This window comes from Peromyscus leucopus, chromosome 10 (genome assembly GCF_004664715.2).
Source record: "Peromyscus leucopus breed LL Stock chromosome 10, UCI_PerLeu_2.1, whole genome shotgun sequence".
Lineage (NCBI taxonomy): Eukaryota > Metazoa > Chordata > Mammalia > Rodentia > Cricetidae > Peromyscus > Peromyscus leucopus.
The window spans coordinates 40,886,598-40,898,816 of NC_051071.1; the positions used below are offsets into that span (position 1 = coordinate 40,886,598).

Here is a 12,219-nt window from a genome sequence, read left to right on the forward strand (position 1 = left end):
AGAGGAGAGAGCCTGAAACTCTGAAGCTAAGGCACAGTCCTGGCCCACACTCACCCCCACCCCCCACCCAGTTATACATGACTACAACTTCCAACATGGTCTCAAAGCACAAGGTAACAGTCTTAAAACAATGAGAACTTCACAGAAACTGACCAGTGAAGCGGAGAAAACAGTAATCTGGTTTTTGTTTGTTGTTTTTTTGTTTTTCGAGACAGGGTTTCTCTGTGTAGTTTTGGTGCCTGTCCTGGATCTCGCTCTATAGACCAGGCTGGCTTCAAACTCACAGAGGTCCGCCTGGCTCTGCCTCCCAAGTGCTGGGATCAAAGGTGTGCACCACCACCCCCGCCTGGCCAGTAATCTGGTTTTTTAGGAGTGTGTTGCCATGCTTCGCCATTTGTCTCTCTGCCTTGTGCGCTCAGTGATCTGGTGAGTCTCCCCAGGTGGACACACCGCCTCACAGGTGGACATATCGCCACGCCTAGTTCAACCTAACATTTAAAAACATGCTGCAGGAGGAGTTTTAAGAAGCAAAGACAGAACAACATCACATTAAAATCAGATCTAAAGGAAGTGGGTAAGCCATAGAGGCAAGCTCTTAGTACATGAGAGCTGACAGAGCTCAGAGGAAACACTACAGATAAAAACGTGTCTCCGAAACGAAATAGAACAAAAACAGACAACACAGAAGACCAGAGCAGAAACGACAATAAGTGTTGGAGAGCCTGACCCACAGAGAAGGACATCAAGTACCAAGGAAAAGGTGTAAAGATAAGAAACACAACAACTTGAAGATGACTTCATTATGTAGAAAAATGCAAAATCTACATAGTTAACTAGTAGGATTAAAAATGAATTTTAAATTAAGTAGTTTTGAAGATCAATTAAAAAAAATTAACTGGGCAGGGGTGGTACACACCTTTAATTCCAGCAATCGGGAGGTAGAGGCAAGCAGATCTCTTGAGTTCAAGACCAGCCTGGTCTACAGAGTGAGTTCCAGGACAGCGAGGCCTATTAAACTGTTAAACAGAGAAACTGTCTTGAAAAACAACAAAACAAAACAAAAAGAAAAATTCCAATAGCACTACTTGTCAATAGCATCAAAACACATTAAATCTTAGGTCCAAACTGAAGATACATTGGATTTCCACACTGGGCTATGAAACAGCTGAAAATAAGGATTTAGGGGTTGCTTGTAGCTCAGTGCTAGAGCTTTGCCTTACATGATCAAGACTCTAGATTCAGTTCCTAGTATCACACAAAATAAGATGTATTCACATGAACAGAGGGCTTATACTTGAAAATATTAAAGGCTACTTCTCAAATTTATCGACTGAACACAAAATACTGAGAAATTTTGGTTAACACTGAGCAGGAAGTTCTGAAGTACATATGAAAATGTTTTGGCCAAAATAACTAGAAAAGAACGGTTGGAGGAAGTATTTTATTGGGTCTCAAAACTAAAAGCTATTACCAGGCAGTGTGGTACCGATAGACAGATTGTTATTCTCGGACAATTCAAAAGGAAACCCTAGCCATGTGGTAAACTGATTTTTTAACAAAGATACCGAAGTATCTCAGAGGGAAAGAGCCTTTTCAATAAAGGATACATACAGTAGTAGCCAGATAACAGACAGGCACACACAGCATCCAGATGCCCTTCGCCTCCTATATAGACCCACAAGAGTTTGCAAATGCACAGAGAAACATTCCTGCAATCCCAATCTTGCAAAGCCAAAGGCAGGGGGATCACAAGTTCAAAGTGGCCAGTTTGGGCTTTGTACTGGGACTTCCTCACCACCAATAAGAGAACTGAAAGTTCTAGAAGCAAATAGGTGGTCTTGTTGACCATCTTAGGGTTTCTATTGCAGTGATAAAACACCATGACCAAACACAGCTTAGGGAGGGAAGGGCTTATTTCATTTCACATTCCAGTCCGTCACTGAAGGCAGTCAGGGCAGAATGCATCTTGTGCTTAAGATTTTGGTTATTGCATAAAAGGAATTATGTGTACCAGTAGATTCCTTGGAGTGTAGTGACAAAACATAGCAAAGCTATTGTAAACTTATTCCCTTAACCCAACAACGCAGTTAACCTGGGATTTTGAAAAGAAAAGGCCCCTGTGGTCACAGGGAAGAGATGATCCAGAAGTGATTCCTTGAGGGAAGATGTGATGTCTCAAAAGATTCCTGGTGCCTGGGTCTGGTCTATTAAAAAAAAAAAAAAAAGTAGTCCAGCAGTTGAGGTGACTGGGGCTCCTGGGAGTCCTCTTGCTGGTCTTTGAGATCTGAACATCGAGAGCACATGATTTCAATAAGTAGCAGCTAATACCTGTAAGCGAAGAGATGTTTCTTTTTCCTTTGACTCCTGCAAGCAGGAGTCTCACTTGAAGGCTTCAGAAGCTCCAGACAGTAGCAGCAAAGAACTGGCAGCCTCCCCAGCCTCAGGGGTGAGAGGGTTATGTAAACATCCACAGAACTGGGCCTAGGAAACTGGTCTAACCAGATGGTAGGTGCCTGATGCCACTGGGGTGAATAACACTGCCTTTCATCTCAGTGTGGTTTGGGGAACATTCTGTAGTAGTGGAAATGGGGAAGCGCTTTGAAACCACATGCTGTTTCAGGCCAGAGTGGCAACTGCCTAGCTTGGTTACTAAACAGTTTAGCATCTGGCCGCCCTTGCTCTCTGCTACCTTTGAGGAGATGGGAGTGCATACTGTCCCAGATCTCTAACTTAAAATGCCATTATCTTCCTGGGACAGCTTCTGCTTCGCTTGTGTGCACAGCAGGTATTACGACCCCAATGTCAAATCTCAAAGGCCTGCAGCACAGGCTGAGTTGTCAGCTTTGGTGCAGGAATTTGGTATAAGCCCTGGAGGACTGCCAAGGAAAAGGCCTCTGACTGAGCAATGAAGCTAAAAAGACTGCGGTGGGAACTATGCACAGTGAGGCCGGGGAGTTTGGGTTTACAGTGCATGTGTTGGCGTGTGGATTGTCAATGTACATGGACGGGGGAGAACTCACTTTGACTTACCTGTTCTGAGTGTTGCCTGGTATCGATCTTTTATTTTCCCAGGTGCTATGCTCAAGTTTTCCAGGCTGCACAGGACACTACCTATTGATCCTTCTTCCCTGCTGTGTCCCCGGTCAGCTGAACATTATGGCAGAGTTGAAAGCCTCGGTACTTCTCAGTTTCTGTTGCGTTCTGCCAGTAGCAGACACAGCAGAAGAAAGAGATGAGGACCAAAGGGGAGAGGAGGTGGGAATCTTCACCCTCCAGCCTCAGCAGACCACTTTGGAGAGTATACACATTTTAGCAATACTCGTTTGTGTGCCTGTGTGTCCTCACACTTTTTTTTTTTAACCCAAAGCTTCTGCCCTGGTGGCTTGTCATGGTTTCCTGAGCCCTCTGGAAGACCTTATATCTTGTAGGATTGCCCTTGCCATAAATTCTTCTCTTTTGTTTTGTCATGGGGGGTTGGAGGAGGCAGCCAGAGAAGACCTCTCAGACACTATTTATTGTCAATTGAAAATCTTTATTCCAGCTGGCTGGGATTACACCCAAGTATTCAGGACCCAAGTGTAGCACTGGGTGTTTAGGTAATGGGCTTTTAAAGGCAAAAACATCATCTTGTTATCTTGAGTAGCAGATGCAGATGAAGGTTTTGCACAAGCAAGCAGTTTAACAGAAGCTATGATATGCAGTTAGCTGGAGAGGAAGGTTTTGCATAAGCAGGCAGTTAAACAGAAGCCAAGATAAAGTTAGCTGGGGCACCTTTACCTCTGCTTCCTAGAAAGGAGTTGAGTAATTTTCCAAGGGGCTTTCCATCAAGGAAGTCAAATTCTAGTCAAATCTAAAATGGTCTCAGCAAGAATACAAGATGGAGTGTTTCACAAATCCTAAATGGTCTTAAAATCCTGGAGCCAGATATCAGGATGAAAGCTGAAAGATCAGAGAAGCAGAGCAAGCCACAGCCACCACCTCTTACCTCACCAACTCCTTAACCTGAATAAACAAGTTCCTGTCTCCTCCTGCCTTATATTCCTTTCTCTGCCCAGCCATATCACTTCCTGTTTCAACCTTCCTAGTGCTAAGATTAAAGGCGTGTGCCACCACTGCCTGGTTCTGTTTCTCTTTTAGACTGGATTAATCCCATGTAGCCCAGTGTGGCCTTGAACTTACAGAAACCCAGATGGATCTCTGCCTCCTGAGTGCTAGGATTAAAGGTGTGTGCTACCACTGCTTGACCTCTGAGACTAACTGTGGCTGTCTCTGTTCTCTGATCTTCAGGCAAGTTTTATTTCTTAGATTACAAACAATATTACCACAATGGAGGAATCTCTGCATTGTCTTAGCCTGTTACAGTTTCCAGAAACTGTGGCCTTCCTTGGCTCTATGTGATGGCTAATTTGTGTTTTAAATTTAAATTACTGTGCTTAAGAGATCTATAAAACAAAAATGCCCCACTTGCCGAAGGACAGATAACTTCCTGGAAAGCTGGGTGCTGTTCATTTAAGATAACAAGTCCAGTGTTTTCACTTCTGTAAGGAAGCATGGTTGAACCGATCTCACAGGATGTGTGCTTGATCACACATAGGCAGGAGGTACATAGGAAGTATGTCAGGATGTGTGCTTGCCCCTGATTAAATGAAAGTTCACAGGATATAGCTTTGTGCTAGGGGATGTCGTTCTGTGCACTATGAATGTATGTTGTTCCCATTGGTTAATAAATAAGCTGCTTTGGCCTATGGCAAGGCAGCTTAGAAGCAGGTGGTAAATCCAAGCAGATAGACAGAGAGAAGAAAGGAGAGGAGAGAGAGAGACGCCAGCCACCACTGAAGGAGTAGCAAGATGCCAGTAGACCAGTAATGCCACGGCCACATGGCAACTTATAGATTAATAGAAATGGGTTAAGTTATAAAAGCTAACTAGCAAGAAGCCTGCCATAGGCCATACAGTTTGTAAATAATATTAAACCTCTGTGTGTTTACTTGGAACCAAGTGGTTGTGGGACATGGGTGAGAGAGAGATACATCTCAACTGTGGGCTGGGCAGGACACAGGAAATCTTCAACTACAGCCTTCTGGGTTTTTCTTTTCTTTCCTTCTTTCCTTCTTTTCTTCTTTCCTTCTTTCTCTTCTCTCTCTTTCTTTCTCACTCTCCCCTTCCTTTCCTCTCTCTCTCCTTCCTTCCTTCCCTTTTCTTTTCTTTTTTCTTTTGGATTTTTTTTCTAGACAGGGTTTTTCTGTGTAGCCCTGGCTGTCCTGGAACTCACTATGTAGACCAGACTGGCCTCAAACTCAGAGATCCACCTGCCTCTGCCTCTTGAGTGGTGGGTGCCACCACCACCTGACTCAGGTTTGTTTGTATAAGCCCTTGACTAATGTAATTTGGTACTATACTCTGGGACTCCTGATTATGGACCTGGCCAGTATCCATGGTCCTGGCCCATATTTAATAAAACTTGCTTCATACTTGGCTCAAAATAGTGGTAGTGGTCTTATTCTTGCCCAGTGGGATTAACATCTGTAAAATGGGAAGAAAATGGCACTGGTCAATCAGGCTTCTTGGTGATTTAGCTTAACTTTACCCACAATTTAGAAAACAGCCCCTCTATGAAACCTCCCTCGCCGGACGGTGGTGGTGCACACCTTTAATCCGAGCACCTGGGAGGCAGAGGCAGGCGGATCTCTGTGAGTTCAAGGCCAGCTTGGGCTACAGAGTGAGCTCCAGGAAAGGCACAGAACTACACAGAGAAACCTTGTCTTGAAAAAACAAAAACAAAACAAAACAAACAAAAAAAAGACGCCGATTCCTGAAACCTTCCTCAATACCCCACTTGAGTGTGTCTTCTGATTCTGGCTCGGATCCTATGTGCTACAGAGGTGATGCCATTTGATTCTTACTTTTCTCAGAAGAGCTATGTGTTGTTATCCCACATACACCCAGAAAAGTTCAGAAGAGCTAGAATACTTGCATAGAGTTTATATAATTTATAATTTATATGTGGGAGAGCAGGATGCAGATTGAGGTCCCTCTGATTCAGCCCCACCATTTCTCCTGCCTGAATTGCCCTGGGTTGGCTCTCAGGTTCCTAGCCCTGGGGGTACCTTTTCATAAGACAACGCTTTTGTCAAGAACACTGGTGCTTAGACTCCTTTGAAATGGACAAAAATAATGAAATCCATAGTTACTGTAGAACAGTATATTTGAAACAATTTTCTCTTTTCTTTTCTCTTCCTCCTCCTCCTTTTAAGCAAGGTCTTATGTAGCCTAGGTTGGCTTTGAATTCAATATGTAGCAAAGGATGGCCATGAACTCTTGATTCTCCTACCTCTTCCTCCAGAATGCTGGAGTCACATGCTTATGCTGCCATGCCCAGGCTTTTTTGTGTGGGGAGGGTTGAACTTAGGACTTTGTGCATGTCAGGCAAGCATTCTACCAACTGAGCTGCAGTCTCAGCTTCTAAACACCTAATTCAGGTAATAATTCAGTGAATGGAAAGACAGCTACTTGTAATACAAGCCCAAGATTCTCTCACTGTCACCCTCATTCTGGGGGTGTCTGGTCTCAGAGGCCTTTTGAAATGCTGAGTCTAGTTAGTTTCTGCTAATATCAGCCACATATTCCTTCAAGGGCCATCTGGGCAGGGAAGGGTTAACTCAGAACAAACAAAGCATTAACTGTGTGCATGTTGTGCTAGTGATAAGTAACACGCTTTACTGATTTCATTTTACAATATAGAGTACAAGTATGTCTCTATGATATACAATATGAAAGCATACTTATTTGTCTCTCTTGTCCCCTATCAGTTCCCTGACTCAAAACAGAGGATTCCAAGTTCAAACCACCTCTGTCTCTACATGGCCTTTATCTCTATAATCTCCATGTTACCCTCCAATGTCCTCTTCTAGGTGTACTGTCTTAGGTAATTTTCTATTGCTGTAACAGCATGATGATCACAACAACTTCCAAAAGGAAGCATTTAATTTGGGGCTCACAGTTCCCGAGGGTAGTAGAGTCCATCCATAACCATCACGGCAAGAAGCATGGTAGCAGGCCAACAGGTATGGGCCGGAGCAGTGTACAGAGTTTATGTCTGATTCACAAGCACAAGACAGACACTGGGAATGGTGTGGGCTTCTCTTTGTTTGGTTTTGTTTTTTTGAGACAGAGTTTCTCTACCTAGAACTCACTCTGAGGACCAGGCTGGCCTCAAACAGATGTCTGCCTGCCCCTGCCTCCTGAGTGCTGGGATTAAAGGTGTGTGCTACCATGCCTAGCTTTGGTATGGGATTTTCAAACCACAAAGCCCACCCCCAGTGACTCATCTCCAAGGCCACACCTAATCTTTCTTAAATAGTTCCACAACCGAGGACCAAGTATTCAATATATAGACCTATGGGAGCTATTCTTATTCAAACTACCACAGATACTCTTAGAATCTTTGGGTTTAGGCCGCTCTAACCTACCACCATATCCTCAGCTTTTTGAACAACCTGGCATTTCTGACAAGCCTAACTCGTAGGAAGGTAATGTGAGTTCCGGGTGGACAGGAATCTTGGAGAACACCTTCGGCCCACCATTTGTACACCTTTCAAGGTTTCCGTTTTACATTTCTAGAGGGCACAGCCACTTTCATATATGAGTCCTGTTTCCTCCAGCCCTTCTCTCTAGCTTTCTTGCCAGAAAGGCTTTGCAAGCAGGAAAAAGGAGCTGGGCTGCTCTTCCAGATTTGATGACAGGCCTTTTGCAAACTTCCAGGTGTACAGGGTTGTCTTTGTTTTGCTTTGTGGGAGACAGGGTCTCCTGTATGCAAGGCAATCACTCTGCCCCTGAACCAGTCTCGCATTCAGGGCTGTTCTGGCTTCCTAGAGACGCACTCCATGGGACTTTTGTCTAGCACATCAGCCATACTAGGTAAAGGCCAGATGTGGTGACACGTGCCTATAATCCCAGTGCTTTAGAGGCTGAGGCAAGAAGATGAACAGAGGTTTGAGGCCAGGCTGTTGCGATGCTGAATTCCAGATCAGCCAGTGATACACAGTGAGACCGGTCTCTAAATACAAAAACAATCAAAATACAACAACAACAACAAAAAAGCTCAGTGAGTCTCAATAGCTCACAAGAGGGTGGCGGTTCCAGGGTGTGTAGCTCTTCATTGTTGTCACTGCTTTTCAAAGGTTTCAGAAGTCCCCCATAGTCCCTTTACATCCCATGCCTTCCCAGCCAAGTTTCCATGGTTGGAGCTTTTCAGGGCTGGCAAGGGAAATCAGAGAGAAGACTTCTTGGGGGGGGGGGCTTCAAGATCAGCTCATCACGGTTAAGTTCTGAGATTGGGTCAGTAAAGCAAAGACTGCTGAGGAAGCCACATTCTACCAAGAACCTAGAAGACTTGGGGGAGCCTAAGAGGAAGAACTACCTGTGGCAAAGAGTGCAGCCAAGGTTTGGAACTTGACTGGAAAAGGATGCCACAGAAGTGGCTACACACCTCTATCATGATGATTACAGTGTCAGTCATGATTGGTTGGAGTGACGGGACCAGCCTTCTTCAGCAGGCTTAGGGGACTACCAGAAGACAGAAACAATGGTAAGACATCCTCTATAAAATGATCTGCCTTCATTCATAGCCTTTGAAGGAGATTTGGGGGTTGGAGTTCTCGAAGGACAATGGGATAGACTTCCTGGTGCTTGTAGGAGGTCACTGCTCTGTCCAGAGCTTTTGTGGGAAGAGTTTCTGAATTCATTGGGTCTTAGCCTTAGGATTAAGCTCTGAATGATGAGACATGTGGCCAGAGTCCATCCCAGTGCTCAGGTCTCTTTTCAGTTTCCATTAGAATCCTCCCAAGGCTCTCAGCGTATCTCTGCACCCAGTATGAACTAAAGACACTATTAGGCAATAAAAACAATCATAACTTACTAATGACTATCATAACCCTCTTGGCCAGTGCTTATATAGTCTATTAATCACAGCTAACTCCTCATAACGACATTGCAGTCATTGATCGGATATACACACAACAGTGCTCTAGAAAATTAGGACCATGGTGATATTGTCTTCTCAGTTGTGTTGAGTCTACACTAATGTCTATGTAACAAAATCCCCTAGTGGCACAGTTCCTAGAATACCTGCCTGTTGTGAACTGGTAACTGTGTGCCTAAATATAAGGCATGGGTTTTTTCCCCCTCACCCAAGTTCTTCATCAAAAGAGAAAATTGCATTACTTTTGAAGCCTGCATTACCTTTTTAATTATGTGGTAGCTTCTCATGTACCTTATTCAGATTAACTTTTGTTGATCTTTGTATGTGTGTGCTTTGTGCTGTGTTAGGGATACTACAAAATGACACATTTGGCAATTTTATTAACAATCAGATGTGTGTGTATATAGTGTGAGTCTTGGTTACTACTACCACCATGCTTGGAATTGTATAGACTAGTCCCCCCCCCCCGTTACCTTTCTTTCAAAATTATTTTACCCATTTCTTTGCCTTTTCCTATAAATTTCAGAATGCTTTGAAATTGCACTAAATCAGTCTGCATTAAATCTGGGAGGAGCTGGCATCTTTACTGTGTTTCGTCTCCCATCTAATGAGCAGGCTATGCTTCCACATTTATTTAGATCTTTCTTGAATTTTTTTTTCAGCAACATTTTCTAGTTTTCTGCTCTGAGACCTGTGCATGTTAGACTTATACATGCTCCATTTATTTGGGAATTCTAAGCAGTATTCTAAATTATATGTTTAGATGATCATTTTGTATGTTAGTCTCATATCTTGCAATTTTGCCAAATGCAAATTAAACTAGAAGTTATAAAAACTGTAGATTATTTGTTATTTTCATAGAAAATAGTCACTGGCAAATGGGGACATTCTTTTCCTGATGTACAAATATCAGCGGGAATCCAATAATCAAGTACAACAGTAGGTACGCTCCAGGCATGGTGATGTATGCTGGTAATCCCAGTATTTGGGAGGAGGAGACAGACAGGAGTTCAAGGTCATACACTGCTACTAGGGAGTTGGAGGCTGGGCCTGGGCTACATGAGACCCTGTACAAAACAAAACAAAACAAAAAACAAAACAAAACAAAACAAAACAAAACAAACCAAACAAAAGAGTTTAGACTGTAAAAGCCAACAGAGCTGCTGAGCTGTTAGCTAGTTCAGCTATTGTTTTAGCCGGTAGCCCACGCTTTAGTCCCAGCACTTGGGAGGTAGAGGCAGGTGGATCTCTGTGAGTTTGAGGCCAGCCTGGGCTACAAAGTGAGTTCCAGGACAGCAAGGGCTGTTATACAGAGAAACCCTAACTCGAAAACACCAACCAACCAACCCAACCAACCAACCAACCAACCAGATTCATCTCTTCTGGTTATAGGTTAGCACTCCGCACAGGTCTATCAGCATCATTTCCCGCCTCCAACCCCTGCTCCCCAAGTCTCTCTAGCTCTGCGTCGGACGGCTTGGCTCCTCCAGGACACGCGGGGCGCTGTGGGTCCCTTGAGCCGCGGCGGCGCTCTTTCTCCGCCTCCTCGGTTGGGACTGAGGCTTTCGGGACGGCGGCGGGAAGATGGCGGCGCCCATGGACTCTGTGGAGTCCCCGGAGGGTGAAGGCAGCGCGGGGCGCAGGGCGTCCGGGGTGGAGTTGTCGGTCCCCTCGGACCCCGCGGCTCCCGCCCCGCTGTGCCCACACGGTGGGTCGGCGTCTGTGCTCAGCCTGGCCGGCTGGCGCCAATGGCGAGGGTTGGGCTGGGTCCTCCGTGGGCTTTTTAGGACTTGTCTCTGGCAGGGAGGGCTTGTGTCGGTCCCTCTTCCTCACCTTGTGAATGCTTGAGTACCATCGGGTTTCTGGAAGTGTTTTCCACGGTATTTAAGAACCCCCTGGAGACGCCTTGACTGTTGGAGCGTTGGCTCCAGAGCTGTTAACACCTCTGCTTTGGGGAGCGGGGTAGGGAGTGAGCAGAAGGGAGAATGCACGGGACTGAAAGGTTCCCGTTGACAAGTCCTTAGGGGGATTTCATTTGTTGATTTGCTGGGGTTTTGCTTGTCTGTTTATTTTTAAGTTAGAATGAGAAAAGAAAGAAAGTTAAATCAACTTTCCCTCTTGGAGATCTGTAAACTGGCCAACTGTAAAGCCCAAGTTGTCACCGAAAAGACACCCCCGGCCCGGTGTCGCCCTCCTCCCCACCCCTCCCCCAGTAATGGCAAACAGCGCAGTTTTCTGGGCTTCTCCCTTTGTTTTATCCAGGTCTATTCCTTTAAGCCTGCTTTCATTATGGACCCAAGCTAGTGTCTTTGATAACGTAGACAGCAAGCATTTTCTTTCTGGAGAGAGCAGTTTTTTAAATTATTTCTAATAGTCTAATGCATCAGTGCAACTGAAGAAAAGTTTATCACAGAATAGTGCATTGAATTATAAATTTTGCATAATGCCTGAATATGTTTTATGCAAAATGACTTGGTGTAGACTACTGCTTGACACATTTTTCCCCCCTGCTTATTCTGGAACTAGGGCCCACTCTTCTGTTTGTTAAAGTGAGCCAAGGGAAGGAAGAAACACGGAAGTTTTATGCCTGCTCAGCCTGTAGAGATAGAAAAGACTGTAATTTTTTTCAATGGGAAGATGAAAAGGTATGATAACATTTTTGGCCAATTTTATTGAGAATGAACCAATAAAACATGCAGTTTAAACATTGTATAAAATGATATCTTTTCTTTATTTTAGTACACTGGTATTTACATTTTATTTTTAGTTGTATGTGTGTGTGTTTGTGTGCCTTTTTATGGGTATGTTCAAATGTGTACAAGTAAATACCTTTTTTTTTTTTTTTAAATATTTATTTATTTATTGTGTATACAGTGTTCTGGCTGCGTGTTTGCCTGCAGGCCAGAAGAGGGCACCAGATCTCATTACAGATGGTTGTGAGCCACCATGTGGTTGCTGGGAATTGAACTCAGGACCTCTGGAAGAGCAGCCAGTGCTCCTAACCGCTGAGCCATCTCTCCAGCCCAGATAAATACCTTTTAAGAGGGATGAAAATCCCATGTTTTGGATTTTTTTCCCCTGGGGAATGGAGTTATTATTTAACTCTAAACTTTGATACTGTTGTGTTACTGTCTCAAAAGAAAATTAGTTTGAATAGTCAACCTCTGTGTTTTAACTTGAATTTTATTATTTATTTAATTTAATTTAATTTAGGTTTTTGGAGACGGGGTTTCTCTGTT

The 12,219-nt window shown here is 44.1% G+C and overlaps 1 protein-coding gene across 1 annotated transcript in view; it reads left to right on the forward strand.

The window, feature by feature from the left end:
• Positions 1 to 10,527: 10,527 nt before the first annotated feature.
• Zcchc4 (zinc finger CCHC-type containing 4) overlaps positions 10,528 to 12,219 on the forward strand; it is a 47,598-nt gene continuing 45,906 nt past the window's right edge. Inside the window, exons 1-2 of the mRNA XM_028865908.2 lie at positions 10,528 to 10,688; positions 11,507 to 11,625. Of these exons, the coding sequence (XP_028721741.1) occupies positions 10,565 to 10,688; positions 11,507 to 11,625 (243 nt within the window). The 5' untranslated portion in view covers positions 10,528 to 10,564. The remainder of the gene's footprint in view (positions 10,689 to 11,506; positions 11,626 to 12,219) is intronic.